General features: G+C 56.1%; 3 protein-coding genes across 8 annotated transcripts in view; 2 read left to right on the top strand and 1 right to left on the bottom strand.

Annotated features, from left to right (window-relative positions):
* Positions 1–13797, top strand: part of NRBP1 (nuclear receptor binding protein 1) — a 35430-nt gene extending 21633 nt beyond the window's left edge. For 2 of the 4 annotated variants that reach the window (XM_038130417.1, XM_038130415.1), the window contains 11 exons: positions 7395–7478; positions 7740–7798; positions 8884–8982; positions 9057–9189; positions 9457–9559; positions 11182–11232; positions 11325–11460; positions 12197–12250; positions 12611–12674; positions 12757–12812; positions 12986–13084. In XM_038130417.1, the coding sequence (XP_037986345.1) occupies positions 7395–7478; positions 7740–7798; positions 8884–8982; positions 9057–9189; positions 9457–9559; positions 11182–11232; positions 11325–11460; positions 12197–12250; positions 12611–12674; positions 12757–12812; positions 12986–13084 (938 nt within the window). Of the gene's footprint in view, positions 1–7394; positions 7479–7739; positions 7799–8883; positions 8983–9056; positions 9190–9456; positions 9560–11181; positions 11233–11324; positions 11461–12196; positions 12251–12610; positions 12675–12756; positions 12813–12985 lie in introns of all 4 variants that reach the window. The other 2 variants (XM_038130416.1, XM_038130418.1) reach the window with 2 other exon arrangements.
* KRTCAP3 (keratinocyte associated protein 3) lies at positions 13314–16233 on the top strand. Of its 3 annotated transcripts, XM_038130421.1 has the most exons (6): positions 13314–14100; positions 14177–14236; positions 14745–14945; positions 15151–15285; positions 15589–15680; positions 15854–16233. In XM_038130421.1, the coding sequence occupies exons 1-5, from the start codon at positions 13354–13356 to the stop codon at positions 15670–15672; spliced, it is 1227 nt and encodes a 408-aa protein (XP_037986349.1). In that variant the 5' UTR covers positions 13314–13353; the 3' UTR covers positions 15673–15680; positions 15854–16233. The 3 variants fall into 3 exon arrangements, 2 of the variants coding, with proteins under 2 accessions (XP_037986349.1, XP_037986350.1); XR_005256166.1 differs by lacking the exon at positions 15854–16233 and having other exon boundaries at positions 15085–15285; XM_038130422.1 differs by lacking the exon at positions 15151–15285.
* A 109-nt stretch (positions 16234–16342) lies between these two features.
* IFT172 (intraflagellar transport 172) overlaps positions 16343–22725 on the bottom strand; it is a 37178-nt gene continuing 30795 nt past the window's right edge. The window contains exons 41-48 of the mRNA XM_038130405.1: positions 22474–22584; positions 21606–21725; positions 20109–20204; positions 19477–19536; positions 18707–18805; positions 17710–17863; positions 16846–16934; positions 16343–16643 (exon numbers count right to left, since the gene is read on the bottom strand). Of these exons, the coding sequence (XP_037986333.1) occupies positions 16554–16643; positions 16846–16934; positions 17710–17863; positions 18707–18805; positions 19477–19536; positions 20109–20204; positions 21606–21725; positions 22474–22584 (819 nt within the window). The 3' untranslated portion in view covers positions 16343–16553. The remainder of the gene's footprint in view (positions 16644–16845; positions 16935–17709; positions 17864–18706; positions 18806–19476; positions 19537–20108; positions 20205–21605; positions 21726–22473; positions 22585–22725) is intronic.

Here is a 22725-nt window from a genome sequence, read left to right as displayed (position 1 = left end):
CTTTTTTGGGGGGGCTGGTTTTTCTTTTAGAGGTTTGACTGCCATGGGTTTGTGTTGTCTGTGAAACTCTTGGTGCAAAAGCCTGTCTCCAAGTGAAGGCGCTTCTCCTTTGGCTTGTTCTTGAGAAACTGTTGAACAAACTGGGTTGAATAGCACGAGGTTGATTTTAATGGTACAATGATGTAATTGTAATGCTGCAGTGCTGTAGCTGCTGCTGTGATTACCAGAGTGGCAGAAGCGGCTCCAGAGACCTGCCCTGGGTTTTTGTGTGAGCACAGAGTTGAAGTAGGAGGAGCAGCCACGGGTGAGTGGCAGTCCATGGGTTCTGTCCTGCTGGAAGTTCCAGCTGCCTGCTGCTGACCACGTGTCCAGTGTGTGTGTCTGGGGGAGGGTGGTGTGGTTTTTAAGGTCCAGTTTAGTGGGATGAACTGGTGACTTTGGTGGCCCTGTGGCAAAGATTTTCCTCCTTCTATGCTGTGATAGTAATAAACTCATTTTTATTTTGCAGAAGGTTTAAAAGCCAGCTCTTGCTCCTAGCACTTATTTCCCTAGCTCAGAGTACCTTCTGTGTGCTGCTGTGACTGACCTCATTCATGAAAACACCAGAAAACTCTGGTCATCTAGACTGGTTGTTGTTTTCAGTTAAGTAAGATATTTTAAAAGGTTTAAATGTCTCTGTTTAGTGCTCCAGGTTATGGAACATCCATTTTCTGAGGTCATTGTTATTTCTGGGTTGCACTGAAGGCATTGCTGCTTCAGTTTTGTTCAGCTCTGTTTTTTCTCTGCTTTTTATGTGACTTTCCCAGTGGGCATGGGGGTGTGAATTGTCGTCATCCAGGTCTTCATCCACCCATTCTCATATTAGCACAGCAGTTGCAGATGTCTCTTCCTTCCAGGGCGCTTTGGTTGAAGGCTTTGTGAACCTCAGCAGTTCAGGAAGCTCCTTCGTGCCAGTTCTGGAAAGATCACTGAAACTCCAACAAGCAAGGGCAGCCTGTGGTGGCTGGCTGTGCCTGAGCAGGGGTGAGCTGTCCTCTCAAGAGGTCCCTCCCAGCCTAGACAGGTTTGTGGTTTAGGTCTGGAGCTGTGCAGGCCAAGGAGTGTTCTCACCCTGGCACCTGCTCCCAAGGGCGAGCTCTGCTCCAGGTTAAATCTCCCCAGGTCCCTTTGGCACATTGTGGAACAATGACAATCAGAGATGTGGAGTTTGAAATTTGGGAAAGTTGTACTTGAAATTCTTGATCTTGTGGGCCCTAATTGCATTTTAGAGTGCACATTTATATTGATTCAGTCCCTGCTTCTGTTAAGCAGAGCTGCTCACAACAGAAGATCATCTTCACAGTCGTGTTTCTGAGGACTTGTTTTCTAGTGCGTGTCTGTCTCCTGGGAGCAGATGGTTCCTCCAGAGTAGCTCAGTCTGTAGCATTTCAGTGAATGTCTGTTCTTGTTTCTTCTGATTGCATGTAATTCTTGCCCTGTGATGTGAACATGTATATCTTTTTCATAGCAATATTGCATTAGTGTACCCAAGCAGGGGTCTGCATGGTCAGTGAAACCTTCATCCTTCTGGTCTAGAATGTGGAACTTGGTTTTGGGCACAGATTGCTGATCTCCCAACACACTTTGTTAGGGATGAAGTTGTTTGTATCATTAATTCTTCCAGATAAAGTGCCAATAAGCCCTTAAGTCACTGTTTAAGAGTCTGCATGCAGCCAGGATTGACAGGTACTAATCTTACAGCTCTTCTTTATCTGTTCTTGTTTTTCCTGCTCTGCCTACTTCTACTTTCTGCTTCTGTGTAATGGATGTGGTCCAACACGTCAACTTAGAGCTCTTAAGTAATCTTTTAAATGTAAAAATACCACTTGCTGCTTCATGAGAAATGTGACACAGTGTGATCATGTCCCTCTGTGGCTCGCTGACAGTGTGGGGTGTGTGCCCTGGCCCTAGAGGTAGCTGATGATGCCCTGGGCTGCATTAGGCAAAACTTTGCCAGAGGAGGGAGGGGATGGTCCTGGCCCTCTGCTCAGTGCAGCCACCGTGTAGATCCGGGCCCAGCGCTGGGTGCCCAGGACAGGAGGGACAGGGACAGCCTGGGGACAGCCCCGAGCAGCCTGTGATGCTGCAGGGCTGGAGCGTCTCTGCCGGGCTGAGGCTGAGGGAGCTGCGGCTGCTGAGCCCGGGCAGAGCAGCCCCGGGGATCCCCGGGGTGACACCTGCAGGGAGGGCTGTGCAGGTGAGCCCCGGGGATCCCCGGGGTGACACCTGCAGGGAGGGCTGTGCAGGTGAGCCCCCAGCCCCGGGGATCCCCGGGGTGACACCTGCAGGGAGGGCTGTGCAGGTGAGCCCCGGGGATCGCCGGTGTGACACCTGCAGGGAGGGCTGTGCAGGTGAGCCCCCAGCCCCGGGGATCCCTGGGGTGACACCTGCAGGGAGGGCTGTGCAGGTGAGCCCCCAGCCCCGGGGTGACACCTGCAGGGAGGGCTGTGCAGGTGAGCCCTGGGGATCCCCGGGGTGACACCTGCAGGGAGGGCTGTGCAGGTGAGCCCCTAGCCCCGGGGACAGGAGCAGAGGCCACGGCACAGGCTGGAGCCCAGATGGTCCCTCTGGACCTTGGGCATTCTCAGTGTGGTGGTGGCACAAGCACAGGTTGCCCAAGGCTGGGATGGAGTCTCCATTCTTGGAGTTACCCAAAAGCCATCTAGACATGGTCCTGGGCAGCCGGCTCTGGGTGTCCCTGCTGGAACAGGGGTGTTGGACAAGGTGACCTCTGCAGGTCTCTTCCCACAAGAACCATGCCATGATTTGATTCTGTGTTAATTTCTTTGGAGAGCAGCCTTCTCCAGTTTTGTGTGGCATTACCTCTCTATTGCCAGTACCACTGATGCTGCTCCAGCAGTGTTTCTCTGGAGGAGCCATGGGCAGTGCTTTAGCAGAGGTTGGTTTCCTGCTGGGAAGCCATGTCAGTCGAGGTGTGCATATGTCTGTAAGCACATGGGGAGCTTTACCTGCACTAGGAACACTGTGTGGTGAACTTTTCATACACGGAATCTACTTGCTCCCTCAGCTAATGATACTCAACTGCCAAAAAAAAAAATCATCTTCCTTGTGGTGACTCAGTGTTGCAAACATTTTGCAAACACTGTTTGCAATCCCTGATACAGATCTGAGGGCTGTAGGGAGTTTTATTCTGTGATCAGCATAAATATGATACTTCTTCCTGTTTGACTCCTTGTTTAATGGCTGTATGCTTCTTTTTATGCAAAATAACTTCCTAGTTCCTTATTTTCTGGGCCTTGCTCTCCCTAATAAAAAAGCTTTTGTCATGACTGTGTGCAGAGAAAGGAAACTGTAACGTCGAGGGTTTGTGCAGCCTTGTACCCTTCTGCAGGAGTGGAAGTGTCAGGGGCATATGAGTGCTGGGGATAATAATGTGGCCTCATACCTCTCCTGGCCCTGTGGTCACCCCTTCACAGCTGCAGAGGGTGGTCTTGGGTTCAGTTGATAATTTTTAGGTCCCTGGTGGTACAATCCCTGTGCTGGGTTGCACAGCAAGCCTGGGACACTCTTGGAGATCAGTTGTTGATCCTTTCAGTGACCCCTGGTTTCACCCTGCTTTCTGTTGGCCAGGGCACTGGGCCCTTTGCTGAGGAGGGCAGTCCTGCTCTGCTTTGCAGCATGCTCACAAGACCCCAGACAGCTCAGGGGCTGCTGCAGGAGCAGGCAGGGCTGCGGCACAGGAGATCTTGGCTGCCTGCAAGGAGGAAGTTCTGAGTGCAGAAGAAAGGCGGGTGTGAGATGGAAGCAAGAGGGAAGTGTCCTCTGCAGCACAGAGTGTTGCAGAGCAGGGGCTGGATGCCCAGGCAGCTCTGCTGAACCTGCTGTGGGCACAGCTCGGAAGGAGTGCCACCATTGCCTCCTTGGCTGGCACTGCTGACCACCAGTGGGCACACGGGCTGTCCACTTACTCTGGCCTGACCAGCTGCAGCATGGTCCTGTAGGAGTACCCATTATCTCTTTCTATGCTTTTGTTGTCAGATTGAGTTCAGCTTGTCAATGACAGGTTGCGTGCCCTATCCTCTGCTGTGCTTCACATCTCTTCCTATCACCTGTCCTGCTCAGACACTGTATTTGGCTGAACCTTTTTCTAAAAGTCATCTCTGCTAATTGCCCAGCAGACTTTCCCATGTCAATTCCCATGGGGCTGTCTTGTAATCTGCCCCTTGTAGTCACCTTCTTGTGGCTGAGAAGGACACATTTGTTGTTATTGTAGGTGATCTGACTTTCCTTTGTGTTCTTCCTCATTTGTCTCACTTAGTAGCCATCCTCAGCCTTCATGGCTCCAATCATGCACAGCACAGAGCCCGTTTGAGAATGCAGAAATAGGTGTATAAGTGACAGATAGCAGCCATGTGTGAGTCAGGCAGCAGAGCCTGTGTCACAGGTAACTTCAGGTGTGTGTTCTTACCTTGTACAGCCAGGAGGCTGGTTTAAAAGGTGGGCTCAGGTGAAGCTCCCCAGCCCCTGCCATTGCTAAGTGGCCCATGCATCAAGATGATCAGCAACAGTGACCAGACCACGCCCAGATTTCTTGTCTTACCATCTAAAATCCTGTCACAGTTGTAACAGCACTGCTGTGTTGAACACACCTGCAGGAAGTTTTTGCACTGACCTCAGGAGCAAGTTGTGCTGTCAGTGACGCATAGAGCAGGACTGTGTCTGGCAGGGCTGTCCCTGCTTAGCTCTGAGACACACAGATTCTGGGGGTCTGATGTCATTGACCCTGTGCTGCCTCAGCTCTGCAATAACAGAGTGAGGTGACACCTGTCACCTCAGCCAAGCTGCACGTGAGCTGGAATATAAACGGCTGGAACAGGCAGAGTCCCTGACAGGTGTGGCTGATCAAACCCAGCTGCCAATCTCTGCAACAGTGATGGAAGAGCATTCCAGTGAGACTCAGCAAGTTAGGAAGCACAAGGACCAGAATACCAGAGGGGACAGGTCCCTGGCTGACCCACAGCAGCAAATTCAGAGCTGCCTGTGTGTCAGTTCTGTGTGTCTGAGTTGGAGGGGTCCCACAGAGAGTGTGAGCCCCATTCTTTCCAGAAATGCTGGTGCTGCTGTAGAAGGTCTGTGGGACCTGGATGCAGAGGAGCTGATTATCAAGGCTGGCTGGACCTCGTTAAGGACACTGTGGATGGAGCCAAATATAGTGGGCTGGACTTCCCCTCTACCTGCCTGTCTGGTGTAGAAGTGTGTCAGCTGTCACGCTGAGGTTTCTGCTGATAATCTGTTCTGTGACTGACTGCTGCCTCAGCCCTGTCCTTCAACGGGCACAGGAGCAAGAACAGAGTGCCAGTGAACTGGCCTTGCCATCCAATATGTGCTCATAACAGGATTTAAAGACACTGGAAAATGAAGCTGATCACAACATTGTGTGGAGGGTGACTTTCCTTGGCTGATTCTGCTCCATATTTGGCAGGACCGGGTTGTCGAGTTTTTGGTCCCTGTTTCCTTTTACTATGTGAGTTAAAAAATAGTTATTTTCTCTCCCCACATTGTCTGGTTTGCCACTGGGAGTCCCTCTGTCATGCCTGCAGTAGCTGCAGGTTTAACAGGTATCACAAACATCTGTGTGCTAGTTCTATACACTGCATTGGCCACAGAGACATCCAGGATCCCATAAACGACAATATAAATCTGATGTTGGAACAGAAGGGTTTCTAAAGCCTAAAATACTCTCTTTAGAAGGCCTGGTGTGAGAATCTAGTGTGCTGGACAAGCCATGGGTGCTTTACTCTGTGTGCCAAGTCTGGCACTGGATGGATGTGTGTTGAGAGGGTTGGGGCTGAGGGGTTGGCTCCAGCAGCACAGGAAGACTTCCAGTCCAGTGCAGAGGACTGGGCAAACTCCAGTTGTAACTGACTCAGGAGTGCAAAATACTAAGGTGAACAAAGTCCAGAGCTCATCATTTGGATGCTGATGAGAATCTGGCATTTTCTGGCTCCTCAAGGGAGGCTTAGAGCCACTTGTGATGTGGGGCTGTTGAGATCCCTTGGGGCAGAGTCTCCAGTAGAGAGAACTGATGTGATGGTGCACTGCCCTGGCCAGAACTTGTCCAAAGCAGTCAGTGTCACTGGGAAAACAGAACAGGTCTTAGGAGAAGGACAAAGAATGTAGCTTATGCTGCTTGGTGGTGTGAATGTGAAAGGATCTGGTGATGTCTGGGAACAGGTTAGCACTAGGAATGGAGTCACCTTGCTGGACTCCTAGGATCAGAGCTAACACAGGGAACAGAAAGCAGTTACTTGTGAATGGTTGGTTGGTAAAGAAGCCCCAGCTATTGGAGCAAGCTCTACTTCCAGTGCTCAGACTGGCTAATATGATTTGGTATGTGCCATGCAGCGAGGCTGAGCTGAGTTACTAAGGGAGGTCCTTCTTGTCTGACTAGAGCCCAGAGAACATCTCCTCTCTGAAACTGGTAACTGGTCACTCAGCTGGGAATCCTCCTCAGTGTGGAAAAATACAGGTGCTTTGGCATGTCCCGTGTCAGCCCACGTTGTTCCAGGTCAGATGGGGACTGATGGTGATTGTCCAGGGGGTGAGCAGGTGACTCTGGGCCTGGGCACATTCCAGTGTGACAGCAGAGCTTCAAATGGGTGGTGGCTCTGTGCTCCCTGCCCACCTCAGTGATTCTCCTGGCAGACAGCTGCTTAGTTTTAGAGGGTTGTTTGCAGTCTCTGCAGAGGTGGCTGTCCCAAAAGCTTATCTTTCATGGGGGTCCATACTTGTGCTCTGCTCACTGTTCCTGTGGCTGCAAGTTATTTCCTCCCCACAGCTGTGAGTGGTTTGTGGAGGTGCTGGCTGCTGGGAGGTTCTGCTGTCTGGGTGGTCACCTCCCTTCCCTCAGCAGCTTGGCTTGATTCTTGTCTGGAGGTGCCGTGGCACCAGCATCCTCCTGAAGTGTGGAAGAGTTGCCTGGTAGGTCCATCTTCCCAGAGCTCCGAGGTGGTGGCCAATTGCAGTGACCTTGGCATCTCTGGCTGTTCCTCAGGCTGCTGTTCTGAATGAGTGACTTGTGACAAATGCTATAGCTCTGTTTGAAGTTAGGCAGCATTTCTGCTGGGAGTTGTTCCCACCCTGTCCTCCCGGTAGGCAGCAGTTGTGGTCTCCAGGTTTGCCCTTGGAGAGTGATGCTAAGCTGCCAAGGAAACAATGCAGGAACGTATTGGGTCGGGGCAGATGACAAGAGATGAAGGCTGTGAAGACTCACCTTAATGCCACCATTCTGCCCCTTTGGGCACCGAGGGCCCGGGGTTGCAGGCATTCCCTGGGATTTCATCAGGGATGGGATGTGGTTTCCTGTATCCTGAGCATTCCTGGTTTTCTTCTAGTGGCGCCGGACACAATTAACAACCACGTGAAGACCTGTCGTGAGGAGCAGAAGAACCTGCACTTCTTTGCCCCGGAATATGGAGGTATGCTGTGGCTGTGGCTGCAAGCCTGGGGATTTTTTGTCCTTACTGATGCTTTCAAGCTGTCCTGCACCTTGTTCTCAGTTCCAGGCTCCTGACAGATGCCACGCTAACAGTTCTGAGCCATTTGCCTGCTGAAATGCTTCAGCTCCTCTGTTGTTTGGTAGCAGAGGAGGGAGAAGCTGCAGGACTGTCCCAGCCTGGTGCAGAGTGGTGCTGCTGCATGCAGAGCTGACCGATAACAACGCTGTTTCTGTGTTACAGAAGTTGCCAATGTCACCACTGCTGTGGACATCTACTCCTTTGGGATGTGTGCACTGGAGGTAAGTGTCGAACGTGGACTGTGGGACAGAGATGATGAGTCTGAGAAAGAGAGAGCTCTGGAAGGGCTGTGGCCATGGGTGGGTGTGCTCAGTGACAAGTACACTTTGCCTTGGAGGGATCCCTATGGAGGCTCCCCCAGGTGCCTCACTAAGAAGTAAATGGCTCAGGGATTTGCAGTTCTTCCCAAATTCCTAACGGGTAATGAATTACTTAGTGGGTCTTGGCCAGTCCTGAAGTCAGACTCAGTGCTGGAGGGAATAGTCACTGCTGCAGAGTGTTATGTAATGTCCGTGTATGTGACCAGTGCCTTGTTTGGAGCAGAGGACAGCTGTAGTCTGTCACTTTGTCTGGGCCAGCCTGTGCCCATCTGATGGAGGTGCTGGTTGCAGTGAGTCTGACATACCTGGTCATAGCAGCTTCGTGCTTCCTCTGTCCTTGCAGTCAGTAGGTCCAAGTCCAGGTAATGGGAGCTGTTGTTAGGAGTATTTTCTGAGAAGAATTGTCAGAAAGAGCCAACACAAGGAGCCCTCAACCCGTGCTGCACATTCCATCAGTGAAGCAGGAAGAGAACTGTGGAAACATACAACTGTTAGGAAACAAAATTTAAGCTGAATGCAGAGACACTCTGCAATATTTTCCAGCCTTTCCTAGCTGGGAATGAGTGTCTGTGTAGCTGGCTGGAGCCCATTCTTGATGTGTTGTGTGCTTGCTCCTGTTCGGCGATGCAGAGCTATTCACACAGCCAGAAGGGACACTGTCAGACCCTGGCGGTGATCCAGTCACTGCTTCATTATGGAATTATCAACAGAGTAACAGGCCAATGGATCATGAGGTTCAAAATGGAGACACTTACTGTCCAGGTTGTTGCTGGCAGAGTTCCCAGGGCTCCCTGGCAGTCTTGGGGTACTAGGAGCAAGCTGTTGTAATGAGGCCGCCATTCTCTCTGTCTCTCCAAATGTGACCTTAGGTACCCCCACACAGCTTGGCTGTGGTGATCTCATGCTTGGCAGTGGTCTCGTTGAGCCTGTCTCCCCTGCAGTCTGTCACTCCCAGTGGAGTCTGATGCTCTGCTCTGTGTTTGCAGATGGCAGTGCTGGAGATCCAGGGGAACGGGGAGTCCTCCTACGTGCCGCAGGAAGCCATCAACAGTGCCATCCAGCTGCTGGAGGACCCCCTGCAGCGGGTGAGCCACGGGGCTTGGTGCCCTGCATTGCTCTGCTGCCGCTGCTTGTTGTCTGATGCAGGTTTTTTCTCTAGGAGTTCATTCAGAAGTGTCTAGAGCAGGACCCTGGCAGGCGCCCCACGGCCCGGGAGCTCCTGTTCCACCAGGCGCTCTTCGAGGTGCCATCGCTGAAGCTCTTGGCTGCTCACTGCATCGTTGGGCACCAGCGTGAGTACCGAGCCCTGGGAGCCACGTCCCCACGTGGGTCAGTGCTCTGCAGAGCTTTGCTGAGCTGTCAGTGCCCCTGCCAGTGAGCTGGCACCCTGGGAACACCCTCCCCATGCCCTGCAGGTTCCTGGCTGTCAGACACAGCTGTGGGGCTGGGAGGGCTGTGGTGTCTGACCTGCTCTGAGAGCATCTCTGCACTTTTCATTGCTTTTCTAAGGCTGGAGAGGAACTGCAATTGCTGCAAGTTACTCCTTTTTTTTTTAATAGATATGATTCCTGAAAATGCTTTAGAAGAAATGACCAAAAACCTCGACATGAACGCAGTGCTGGCAGAGATCAACCACGAGGACAGGGAAGGAGTCAAGATGATGTGAGTCCCCATGGTGTGCTCAGGGGGGCTGCTCAGGGGAGCAGTGCTGGGGCACTGGTGTGAGCACTGGGACGCTGCCCATCACCTCAGTGTTGGTGTTTCCCCACTGATGGGTGCCAGTGGGAGCTGGTGGAGCTGGAGGTGAAGGAGCAGTCACTGTCAGGGCACACACACTTCTGGGAGTTATTCCTGAGGGGAAGGAGACTTTGCACTGTTTCCTGGGAGTAGATTCTGTGCAGCTGAGATGAATTGCTCCCCAAATGGATGGATGAAATGAACGTGCTGTAGTTGGAGCAGTCCCCAGCAAACCATGGCTGAACAGTTTGGGAAGGTGCTGTGACCAACCACAGACTGGCCAGATGGAGTCACTTTCTCACTTCAGAGAAGGGGTTCCTGAGTGTTTTCCTAATGGAGCATCTTATTCCACACTCTGCACAGGGAAAGGCAGTTGAGGCAGCTGTCAGTGACACACAGCACTACCTACACTGCAGGGGTGGCCCCCTAAGGGAATGACTGTAATACATATGGAGCAAGCAGAGTGCCAAAAAAGTGATGTACATTTTGGATAACAAAGCCTTGGCTAGTTAAGGTATTAGCTGAAGACCAAGCTGTGAATATTGTATTCCCAGAGAAGCCTAGGGTGCTTCCAGGGGAGCACAGAGTTCTGGGATGCTCAGGCTGCTGAACAAGAGTAACCAAGATGACAGGGAAGAACAGCTCCATCCATATAAGCAGCTCTCTGAGGCACAGAGACCCTTCCAAAAGCTGTCATTCCAGTTGTCATAGTGCTAGGAAATGTAGTATATTCCCTTTGGAATATTTTTGATATAGTTTCAAAATGGAGGACAACAAGTGAACAACCAAAGCTGTAAAGAGAGATCCTCACACAATGGGATGTCAGTCTCTGCAGGCGTGGCTATCCATGGGTGCCAGCCTGGAGCTTGCTTTTTGGTAGTGCCATACCTCAGAGGTGCTGGAAAAGGGGAAAAAAAGCAGTAATCACTTGAAATGTGAGCGTCATTTCTGGATGGTTCATCAGACTGCCATGCAAACCAAACTGCTAGAAAAAAATTGGAAATTTTTGTTGGAACCGACTGCTGTGTTAGAGGATGGGAGGATCCCAGCTGCTGGGGGTGTGGGAGGGGCTGGAGAGTGGTCGGGAGCTGGGACCGGTGTGCAGCCCATAAAGCACTTGAGGACAGCCTCTCAGGCTTCCAGCAGTTTTGCAGTCCTTACCTCATCTCTGGAATGCTTCAGAGCAGCCTTGAGACGGGGGCTTGGCTGTTCCAAGTGTTTGTTGCAACCAGGGACCTGGTGTGGCAGGTATTTGTGGAACAGCTCACCAGGAGCAGGGTCATTGGGCCACCCTCCAAGTAACTGCATTGCACAGCTCTGAGGGCTGTGAGACTGGCTCTGCCATAACTGCTGCCTCACCCTTAGCTCACATAGGTAATTATGTCGTTAAGGGAAGATAAGAGCTTGTCACACCAGTGGCTGCCTGTCCATACCCATCCTGCCTGTGGACACAGCCCAGGACATGGGGATTTGAAACTGCACCCCAAGAGACCCAGGTGGATGGTACTGTGAGAGGATTTCTCATCTCAGGACATTTTGTTTTCCAGCTTCTCACAGTCTCCAGCACTGGAGCTGGACAAGTTCCTGGAGGATGTGAGGTAAGAGGGATTTTTTAAGACACCTTCCATTGTGCGTGAGACTGGAAAAGTTCTGGAGAAGTATAACCTCAGATGCTGCTCCTTCCTTGTAGGAATGGAATCTATCCCCTCACAGCCTTTGGGATGCCACGACCCCAGCAGCCCCAGCAGGTCGTGGTGAAATCTCCCATTGCTCCCCCGTCGGTGAAAACCCCAACTCCAGAGCCCGCTGAGGTGGAGACCCGCAAGGTAAAGGGCAGGGGCTCAGCCTCGCTCTCCCATCGCCAGGCAGGGCTGGGGGGTGCCTGCTGCTGGGGTCAGTGGGGCAGCTCTGCTGGGGTCAGTGGGGCAGCTCTGCTGGGGTCTGTGGGGCAGCTCTGCTGGGGTCAGTGGGGTGGCTGCTGCTGCTGGGGTCTGTGGGGCAGCTGCTGCTGGGGTGTGTGGGGTGGCTGCTGCTGGGGTCTGTGGGGTGGCTGTTGCTGCTGGGGTCAGTGGGGCGGCTGCTGCTGCTGGGGTCTGTGGGGTGCCTGCTGCTGGGGTGTGTGGGGCAGCTCTGCTGGGGTCTGTGGGGTGCCTGCTGCTGCTGGGGTCAGTGGGGCAGCTGCTGCTGCTGGGGTGTGTGGGGTGGCTGCTGCTGCTGGGGTCAGTGGGGCGGCTGCTGCTGCTGGGGTGTGTGGGGCAGCTCTGCTGGGGTGTGTGGGGTGGCTGCTGCTGGGGTCAGTGGGACGGCTGCTGCTGCTGGGGTCTGTGGGGCGGCTGCTGCTGGGGTCAGTGGGGCGGCTGCTGCTGCTGGGGTCAGTGGGGCGGCTGCTGCTGCTGGGGTGTGTGGGGCAGCTCTGCTGGGGTGTGTGGGGTGGCTGCTGCTGGGGTGTGTGGGGTGGCTGCTGCTGGGGTCAGTGGGGCGGCTGCTGCTGCTGGGGTGTGTGGGGCAGCTCTGCTGGGGTGTGTGGGGCTGTTGCTGATGGGGTCTGTGCCTCTGTTGCAGGTGGTGCTGATGCAGTGCAACATCGAGTCTGTGGAGGAAGGCGTGAAGCACCACGTACGTTTCTACGTCTGGCTGAGGCCGGGGCTGCTGTGCAGGGCTGGTGGCTCTGATGTGCTGCTGGTGCCTGGGGTAACCCTGCACTGCTGCAGCTGCCACCATAGGACCCAGAGCTTTTCCCAGGCCTGTGCCTGCGGCTGAGCTGGCACCTGGCCCACCCCCAGGCCCTGGCTCCCCGCGCAGGATGGTGCTGCCAGCTGCAGTTCAGGATGGAACTGGCTGTGGCTGTTGTGTTAGATCCCCGAGGGGCTCTGGAGGGGTGGTTCCCACCCCAGGGGGCGTTTCTAGAGTTGCTTTGGGCTTGCCATGGCAGCTTGCAGGACTGCAATCCCTCATGAGAGTTTCTTTGCCCTGTAGCTGACACTGCTGCTGAAACTGGAAGACAAGTTGAATCGACACTTGAGCTGTGACCTTCAGCCCAGTAAGTACCCTTCTGCCCCTGCCAGGAGCACTGGCCAGCAGCACGCTTGGAGCAGGGACTGACACCTTTCCTTGTGTTGTAGATGACAACATCCAGGAGCTGGCAGCTGAACTGGTCCAGCTGGGATTCATCAGCGAGGTAAGCAGGGGCTCGGGTAGGGCTGTGGGCCTGTGTTCCTTCCTCAGAGTTCAGTGGTTTTTGCCCTTTCGGGGGCAGGAGGGATAAGCCAGGTCCTTGCCCTGCGGGTCTCCAGCCACGCTCTCAGCTCTGAGCGGATGGGGCTCACCCCTCGCTGTCCTTGCTGTCCCCAGGCTGACCAGAGCAGACTCACCTGTTTACTTGAAGAGGCATTTAGCAAGTTCTACTACACTCGGAACGGAGCCCTGACGGCCGTGACTGTGTCATCTTAGCCCCGTGGCTCCTGGGCAGCCAGCGTGGCCTTGCTGCCTGCGGCCCATCTGTGTCTGCCCACCGCTGTCGGGCACCCGCAAGACCCCAGCTGCAGTGCTTGGAAGCTCATCCTGCATGTGCCGTGGCTGGGCTCATCGACAGTCCTCCCTGCCCGCCTCCTGAAGGGGACTTTGCGCATCAGTATTATTTCCAGCCCTGTTTTTGTTGGGATTTGCCAGGTTGTGCTGCGGAGCTGAGGCCTGGCTTGGGGCGTTCTGCAGCCCCACTCATGTGCATGGAGTTTGTTCTGTTTGAATTGTACAAAGTGTCTTTTGCACAGCACAGAAATGGGTTTTTTCTTTCCTCTTTTTTTTTTTTTTTTTTTAATTTAAAGGTAAGCAGGGGTGAGCCCCTAAGCCCTGCACCCCCTGTCACTCCCCCCATTCCCGCGCCTTGGGCCCAGGGGTGGCCGAGCTCGTCTCCCCTCCCCGCCCGGCGCTTCGCTCCCGCCGCCGGCTGCACTTTGTTTACTGGTTCGCCCCCGCCCGGGGTCACGGCGTGTGCAGGCCCCGGGCTGCGGCCCCGCGGCCCCGGCAGCCCCCGGCCCTCCCGGGGCCTCCCGGGGCCGCAGCGGCTCCGGGGCCCAGTGTCGTCCTGGCGCGCGGCGGGGCCGAGCCGCGGCTCCTGCATCTCATTTCTATCATTTCCTATTTTTAATAAACTGTTTTGTAAAGTCGCGAGTGCCGCCTCTTGCGGGGCGGGGCGGGCCGGGGGGCCGGGCCGCGGCGCCGCTCCCTGCCCCGGGGCGGTGCGAGCGGCAGCGGCCATGGCCGGGGGGCGGCGGGCGGCGGCGGCGCTGGCGGAGCCGCGGCGGCTGATGCGCACGGGGCTGGCGCTGATCGTGCTGGGCCACGGCAGCCTGGTGCTGGGCGCCATCGTGCACGGCTCGGTGCTGCGGCACGTGGCCGGCGCCCGCCGCGCCGTCACCCCCGAGTACGCGGCGGCCAACGTGGTGTCGGTGTGCTCGGGGCTGCTGGTGAGCGCGGCCGGAGCGGGCGGGGACGGCGGGCCCTGCCCCGCCCGGGCCCTGCTGAGCGCGGCTCTCTCCGCAGAGCATCGCCGCGGGCATCGTCGCCATCCTGGTGTCGCACAACCTGTCCCGGGCGGTGCTGGTGAGTGCGGGGCAGCGGGCGGGGGGCCCGGGAGCGGCCCTGCCGCGCCGGCAGCCGCTCCCCTGGACCTTGGCCCCGCGGGCTCCTTCCGCCTCGGCGGCGGCTGCCGGCGCGGCAGGTGTCGCCTGTCCCCGGCTCGGGCCCGCTGGCCGCTCCCGGGTGGGACCGCCGTCCTGGGGCAGAAGCGCTTCGGTGGGCGAAGCTGCAGCCGGGTCGGGGGTCCAGGGCGGGCGGGGTGCGCCGGGCTGGGGGCTCCCGGAACGCGGCCAGGCCTGCGGGGGGGTCTGCACGGACCCCGAGCCAAGGAGCGTCCAGCGGTACCGCGCTCACGGGGGATAGAAGGATGCGAAAGGTGCGAGAGCCTCATCCGAGGAGTGGCTGAGCCGTCCTGGAAGAGGCGAGAGCTCGCGTGTGCCCCTCGGGGGAGCAGCTCTGCAGACACACAGGTGCCCGCCCGAGCGTTTCCCCGAGCTCCTGCCAGTCCCACTCTCATTCTTGCTGCCTGCAGCACTGGACCCTGCTGGGCGTCTCTCTGCTGAACTGCCTGCTGTCCACCGCGTGCAGCGTGGGGCTGGCGCTGGCCTTCGCCCTTACGGTGCACAGCCGGGGCACGCACCTGGTCCGGGGCTGCAACAGCTCCGCGCTGCCTGTGGATGCCCGTGCAGCCATTGCGACTAACGACTGTCCCTTCAACACCACGCGCATCTACGTGAGTCGCTGCACAGCCCCACTCCTCCCAGCAGCTTCTTTCTCCCTCTGCTTCCTCTCGTCTTCTCTTTTCACTCTCACTCTCCCTCCTGCTTCCCTTCTCTCTCCGTCTCCCCCTTCTTCCCCTGCTGTCCACACAGTCTCTGCTGAGTGTGTTCAGCCAGCCTGGTGCAGTGCCCACGTTCCTGTGAGCCCCTGCCCCGCAGGACACAGCCCTGGCCCTCTGGTTCCCCTCCCTGCTGCTGGCAGCTGCGGAAGCCGTGCTCTCGGGCAGGAGCTGTTTGGTGGCTCTGGTCTTCCAGGGCATCGGGCCCTGTGCATACAGCTATGGCAAAGAGCAGGTACAGATCTCCCTGGACACATCTCCCTCGATCTCCCCCATGATTGCTGCCCCTGTGCTGCACTCGTAAGGTGCTGGGTTCTGCTGGGAACAAGGAGGCTGTGCAGCAGTAGGGGGGATGCTGAGTTGGAACCTCTTCTAGCCAGCCTAAGTGCCAGACCAGCCCCCCTTCATGGGGAGTTGCAGAGGGACCCTCTTCTTCATCCCCCTGGTAGCCAGGCCTGTTCTTTTTTTTGTGAGAACACTTCCCATCACTTGTCCTTGCCACTCTACACTTCTTTTTGTCTTTTTTTTCCTTCTCTAGCTGGCCGGGCCAAGTACAGCAATGGAGAAGCCACCCCGTGAGAGGCAGCAGCTCCTGGCAGGACTTGCTGAGTCTCCTGCGTAGCTGGAGAGGTGAGTGCCCCATGTGGGCCATGCTTGGGATGGGGGGAGCAGGCTCTGCCATCCAGAGGGCCCATGCCCACCCCAGGCCCCCAGAACACCTCTTCCAAGGAACACGGGCAGAGGAGTCAGTGATGCTGGGCCCTGCAGCACAGCCTGGCACTGACACTGCTCCTCTGCTCCAGGTGGTGCCGCAGGAGCGCTGTGATCCAGCAAGGCCGGGGCCCAGGTGATGTCACACCTCCTGCAGTGGGCTGCAGCAGGGAGGGTGTGCCCTGCCCCCTCTCTCCCAGCTCCACCACCCCACCTGGGACAGACCCTGCAGGTCACCAGGTGCCGTGGGCCCCAGATGCTCTCCCATCCTCTCCCCAAGCTGCCGGGCCCTTCCTGGTGTGCTGGAGGCTGTTGGTTTCTGTCAGCAGTGATGGGGTGGGCAGTCCTGGAGCCACTGCAGGCATGGCAGCTGGCTGTGCCTGTGCTCAGACATGTCAGGGAACAGAAGGGGAAGAATCCCTTTGGTGAAGATCTCTAGTTTTCTTGAATAAATAAACTTTTCCTTTCTACACTGGCTGTATTAAGTGGCTCTGCCAGGCGAGTGCTGGTTGGGAGCAAGGCATGCCAAGGGAAGGGAAGTGCAGCTACTCTGTGAGCCCATCCCTGTGCCTGCCACTCCCCAAGCACAGGGGTGGTGACAGAGCCGTGGCCTCGGTGTGGAAGTCACCCACGGACGCAGGGGTTGAGACACGGGGTGCAGCCCTGTGCCAGCACTGCAGTGTTCTGGGCCCAGCGTCCCCTGGCAAAGAGGAGCACTGCAGGGCTGAGATAACATGTTTATTGGATGTGGAAGGTGCTGAGGAACAGGCCTGAAAGCTGCCCCAGTCCTGCTCACTGGAATGAGAAGCTGGTGCTTGGGAGTCCCCCACACCACCGTCGGAGGAACTCGATCACATCCTGGCCTGCAGGGCTGTGGGATGTCTGCAAAAGAGAGAGGCCTTGGCACTGGTGCCTGAAGGAACTCGTGGGCTGGCAGGACTGGGTCTGGTAATCCCCTGCAAGCCGCCCTGTCAGTGCAGTGAACTGCCCTGGGAGCATGACTCACCCAGAAGGATGCTGCATTGTCAGCACGAGGGGCTGAACCCCCCAGAGCCTGTCTCCCTGCCTGGGGGTTCTGGCTCACCTTGACAGCCATCACGAATTTGTACCACGCATCCTTCTTCACTTCTCGGCCTGGCCTCAGCTCAATCTTGTTTCCCAGCACGGGGTATCCTGGGCACAAAGTGACACATTCAGAACAAGCTGAGCCCCACAGCAGCCATCCCCCCACCTGGTGCACCCCTTCCCTGTGCTGCAGCTGGGGCTGCCCCAACAGCACAGTGTGCTGGGGCAATAATGCTGCCTTGGTCTCCAGGAGACCAAAATGAAGAAGGGGTGTTCAAAGTGGGGGGATCAAATGAAGATTAAGGCTGAACTGCCCTTGGGCAATGACACCCAAGTGAGTAGGTCCAACAATGGCACCCAGCTTCTGACTTTTGGAGCCACAGCCCTGTTCCTGGTGGCCCACTCCTGCTCCCCCTTCTCTGACCCTTTTTAGGTCCTGCACTACAGAGCAGGGCCAGGTGCTGCCCATTCTTGACTGTGCTGGCCAGCCTGGAGTTCCCAGCAGAGCTGTGCCAGCCTGAGCCATCCCTGAGCCACAGAGTGGCTGAGCTCAGGATTGCTCTGGGGTCTGTATGGTTCAGCTCCCTGTTGGGCAGGGCCACCCCAGCCCAGGGGGTACATAGGTGTGTACACAGGTGTATCCAGACAGCTTCTGACTGTCTCTAAGGATGGCGCTCTCACAACTTCTGTGCAACCTGTTCCAGTGCTCACTCACCCCCACAGTAAAAATGCCCTATCTCCTCCAGCAGAGCTGGTTCCCCACAGCCACCCAGCCCCTCCGCTGCTCTACAGCCCAGCCCAGGCCTCCTGCCAGGCCCACCCTGCAGTTCCCCCTCCCAGCATGGCACTGTGCCATGTCTGAGTGAGCTGGCCGGGAGCTTACCCGTGAGCAGGCAGGGCAGGGAGGGCACCCCGCTCCCCGCTGCCACCAGAGAGGCTTCGTAGGTGCCACGCTCGTCCCGCGGCAGCGCCTGCTCCAGCCGCTGGTCCACGGACACCGTCAGCACCCAGTCCCTCACCTCCTCCCGCTGCTCCTCCTGGGGGCAAAGGCCAGGGCGAGGCTGCAAGTGGGATGCTGCTGCTGCTGCCCCAGCGCAGCCCCACAGCAGCAGGGAGCACGTGGAGAGCAGGACAGGCGTGCATGGCGCGCACACAGCACACACGAGCATGGGGCACAGCGGGGCTGAGTGTACGTGTGTGTGCTGGGGAGCATCAGAGAGAGAGAGAGGGGGGTGTGTGTGTGTGTGTACAGGTGTGTGGGTGTACACAGGTGTGTGTGTGCTGGGGAGCATGAGAGAGAGAGTGGGTGTGTGTATGTGTGTGTACAGGTGTGTGGGTGTACACAGGTGTGTGTGTGCTGGGGAGCATGAGAGAGAGAGAGAGTGTGTGTGTGTACAGGTGTGTGTGTACGTGTGTACAGGTGTGTGGGCCTACACAGGTGTGTGTGTGTGCTGGGGAGCATGGGGGGGGAGAGTGCGTGTTTGTGTATGTACAGGTGTGTGTGCGCGTGTGTGTACAGGTGTGTGGGTGTACATAGGTGTGTTTTTGTGTGTACACAGGTGTGTCTGTGTGTGTGCAGGTATATGTGTGTGAGTGTGTACACAGGGTGTGTGTTTTTGTGTGCGTACAGGTGTATGTGTGTGTGTATGTACAGGTATGTGTGTGTGCAACACATCTGTGCACACGTGTTTGTGCACGCAGCTGTGTGCAACACGTCTCTGTGTGTGTGTGTGTGTGTGCTCGCAGTGGAGGGACAGGCAGAAGGTGCCAGTTCTGGGTCCGTTTCCATCCCTGCAGCCTCTGCAATCCCAGCCCCACCCACTCCCTGTTCAGAGGGCCCTGAAGCAGCACCACTGCTGAAGAAGACAGGTGACACTCACAGGCACGTGCTGATGGTCCGGAAGGGGCACTTCAAAGGGAATGTCTGTCTTCTGAAAATCAGAATGGTCCAGGGAGTCCAGGTTCCCTTCTTCAATGGCCTGGAAAGAAGGGGTAGAGCACTGGGCCATGCCAGCTGTAGAGCTCACAGTACAATTCATGGCCAGGATGCTCCTGCCTGTTGGTGCTGTGGTGACCAGGCCCTCCTGCCATCCACACTCTGCAGTGTCTCAGACTCTGCCCTGTTCAGGTGGCCTTGAAGAAGGGAAAGATGTAATTGGGTGCTTTTGTTGTCCCCCAGCTGCTGCTGACAGCACTCGAGAGTCTGGCACAGTGAGGTGTGTCAGCTCCCTTGGATTTGGTGTTTCTGGTGGCCAGCCTGCTGGACAAGCAAGGCACTGAGTGGACTCCCTAGTCCTGTATCACAGTGGCCAAAGCACTGGGCCATAGCCTCCACCTCCCAAGTAGTTTTTCTTCCCTTGGAACAACTTGAGTGATCACCCTGAAAGCTGCAATGGCATCTGCAGCCGTGAGGATTCCAGGCCTAAACTGTCAGGCCAATGTGGGGTGTGAGGGTGCCCCCTGCTCCAGGCACACACTGAGTGGGGTCTGGGGGCTCTCCCCCATCAGTCCAAGCTCCAGTGTGCTGCCCCACAGGAGCCGCGGGTGAGCCTTGCCCAGCCTGGGGGGCTGTAGTGGCCCTGTGACAGCAATGGCAGCGCCACTGCCATTTCAGAGAGCCAGCCCTCCCTCCCCCACAGACCATACTCACATCTGAGAGGTCCAGGAAGTGGTTCAGGAAGACAAATGCCATGTTCTCCCAGCTGACTGCCTGGTATGGAGAGGAACCCTGAGTGAGACTGCGCAGCTCATCCTCACAGCCAGTTCTTCTCCCAGAGCCATGGCTAGGAAGGATGTGGCTGTTTGTGCCACAGTGTCCAACCAGCTCATCACCACAGGCTGTCCCACAGAATGGAGACAGGCATTATGACCAGGCTGGATGGGGCTTGGAGCAGCCTGGCATAGTGGAAGGTGTCCTTGCCCATGGCAGGGGATGGAACAAGATGAACTTTAAGGTCCCTTCCCACCTAAACCTTTCCATAGCTCTACTATTGCACAGCGAGGACATGCTGCTGTCCTTGCCGTGTGTCACAGCTCCCAGGCACACTGTCAGACACTTGGGTGATGCAGAGCAGAGCTGAGCAGCCTCACACCCACACAGACAGAGCCATAACACGGCCTCTGTCCACCCCTGGGTCTGTAGGTCCCATCTGCTCACTGGCTGAGGACTGGCCAGCTGCTTCAGGAACAGCCTCCAGTGAGAGTCCAGGATTTGGGAAGATAAAGCCAAGAATCCCCGAGCCCAGGTGTCCTGTGTCCTTCCCTGGTGCAGGTAGCTCTTACCTTGGCAGCCATGCCAGCCTCATAGAAAGCCTTGTCTGCAGGGAGCAGATCTGTGTGGCGCAGCAGGGAAATGGACAGCTGGGCAGCCATGGTGTCCTGGGGCACAGAGCACAGCAAAGACACAGCAATTCAGCAAAGACAAAACAGGCTGGAAGGGATCTCATGAGATCCACCCAGACTCACAGCAAGGACTCTGCACCCACACACGCCCTACAGGTAAAAAAGGTCAAAACCCTGAGTCCTGACCCTGAGTTCCCTCACCACGGAACACATGGGACTGTCACCTGAGGGTGAAATTCTTCTGCTTTACAAGCCTTGCTATTTTTCACGAGAAGCCACATGCAAACATCCCCCACCTAAGTCACAGAACAGGTGAGGCTGGAAGGCATTGCTGGCTTGACATTGCTGGCAGATGCCAGACATTGCTCCCAAATCCTGCCCCTAGCCCCAGTCAAAGCAGCAGCAGCCATATGCCTGGTTCAGGAATATGCCTGGTCAGGTTTTGACCATCTCAAGGAATGGAGACTCTCCAGCCTCTCCACAAACCTATTCCAACCACAGTCTCAGTAATTTTTTTCTTGTATGCTTTTATGTAAGAATTTTGGTGCAGGGGTGAGGAATTGAAGGGTAATTTCACTTTTCTGCTGCCAGATACCCATTGTCACACAAGAACTGTCAAGGCCCCCCCTTCTTCATGGTCCCAAATAGACTGCCCAGCCCCTCAACATTCCACAGCTGTGGAGATCTGTACAGGTTTCCAAGACATCAGACTTGGCTCTTGCTGTTTGACATGTCTCTGGACCCCCAACATCCACACACACAGCCATGGGGAAGTCCCAGTCTTCTCTTGGAGTTCTTTTCCTTTTCCCAGCCTTCTCCATCACAACTCTAGTACCACATCCATCCAGAGCTCTAGAACAATTTCACAATCCCACATGGATCAAGACTTCAGCAGGGAGGCCAAGAGCAAATCCCAGCACACACGAGACTCCAAAAGAGTCACAGGGCCTTGTGATGCCCCCACAGAGGCCCATGAGCTCCCAGAGCCCCCCAGGAGGCCCAGCACACAGCACCAGCACCTGCTGAAGCCCTGGGCAGACAATCTGCTCTGAAGACCTTGTGTGAAGCCAGCAGGAGAGCCAGAGAGGAGAGCAGAGAGGAAGCCATCCCTCTCTTAGAAGATCAAATTTTTTGTGATTCCTAATTTTCTACTGGCACCTCTGCTCTCACAAGTCATGCCAAGCACAAGGATCAGTTCCTGCCCTGGTTTACAGCTCAGCCACAGAGGCTGGGACAGACAGTACCCACAGTAAGCAGAAACACCACCTACAGCTCCACCTGCTAGCAGTGGGCTCCCAGATTGCTGCAGTCCCATTCTCATGCATCCATGATGGGTGATTTGTGGAGTAGTGACCCATGGATAGCCCCGAACCTGCAGATGCCCATGGGGTTCCCCACTCTGGGAGGTGACCTGGCAGAGGAGCTCCAAAGCCTCACCAGCTGCTTCAGGCCCTGCGCGGCGCAGCGGGCGGCGCAGTAGTGGGAGATCAGCAGCATCCTCTCAAACTCCTCGTGCGCTGCAGTGTTTGCCTCGCTGGACTTCACTAGGTTTTCACACTGAGAAGAGAAAATGAGAGAAACTGAGAGCAGGAGAGCACAAGGGCACTCTTCATCCACATGAGACAGGGAAGTCAGGAGAGAGAAGGATCTGGAATATCCAGACATCTCTGGGATTGGACGAGAGCTGGGCCTTGGGTGCTCTGGGTCCAAAAGCATGCTGAAGGAAGGAGTTGTGGGAGCCAGGGAGAGTCACCAGTACTGCAACAAGAGCCAGCACTGGAAGCAGGGGTGAGCCTGGATGGACAAAGGGAGGATTTTTTGATTTTGCCTATGCTCACAGTAGGGACAGAAACAGAGGTAAGCCAATCATAGCTCTGGCTAAGGTGTTCTGGACAGGAACAAGGAGCAGAAGGCTCTAAGCCTCCATGAGGAGAATTCATATTTTCCAGGCTCAGTAGCTCTGTGCTTTCCCCATGCAAGCTGCTGATTGTGAGGTTGGGTGAGAAGAGAATGTCACGACAGCTCCCATGTCACAGTGACACCTGGAGCTCTGCAAGGGCCAGTGTCCAGACCCACTCCTAGGATCTGGCCTGGAGCACAGGGTCTCCTTCTCTGCCTTCTCTTGCTCAGCCACATCCACTTCCCAGGATCCTGTTTTCCTACTGTCCACACTGCCAGCTCTCTACTCTTAGCTTGTGTTCTAAAAACAGTCCATGTCACCTGCCAAGAGACTGGCTCTTGTTCCTGTTGAGCCAAGCCCCCGGGGGCTGGGGCTGGCAGGCAGGGGTGCCATGGCCACACTCACCAGCCCGAGGAGCACGTCCCGCAGCTCAGCCCAGCCCGAGTACGCCTCGGCACAGTTCCTGCCAGGAGCGTTCACCATCTCCACAAACAGACGCTTGTAGATGTTGAAATTCTGCAACAAAAAGGACACAAGTGTGGAAGGAGACAGATGAGGAGTCAGCAGACTCCAGAGCTCTCCTGCTGCCAAGCACAGGCCAAGAAAAGGGCTGCAGAAGGGCAGTGCTGCAGGTCACTGGCTGGAAGGGGGGCTGGG

This window comes from Motacilla alba, chromosome 3 (assembly GCF_015832195.1).
Source record: "Motacilla alba alba isolate MOTALB_02 chromosome 3, Motacilla_alba_V1.0_pri, whole genome shotgun sequence".
NCBI classification, from domain to species: Eukaryota; Metazoa; Chordata; class Aves; order Passeriformes; family Motacillidae; genus Motacilla; species Motacilla alba.
Note: the sequence above shows the minus strand (reverse complement) of the source record. Positions and strands in the feature narration are given on the sequence as shown.

Bases quoted from the DNA above. Each gene is read 5' to 3' on its own strand.
- KRTCAP3 (XM_038130421.1), top strand. From the start codon at position 13,354: ATGTGCATGGAGTTTGTTCTGTTTGAATTGTACAAAGTGTCTTTTGCA. The intron at 14,101-14,176 runs GTGAGCGCGGCC...CTCTCTCCGCAG, and splicing joins CGGTGTGCTCGGGGCTGCTG to AGCATCGCCGCGGGCATCGT. The intron at 14,237-14,744 runs GTGAGTGCGGGG...TGCTGCCTGCAG, and splicing joins ACCTGTCCCGGGCGGTGCTG to CACTGGACCCTGCTGGGCGT.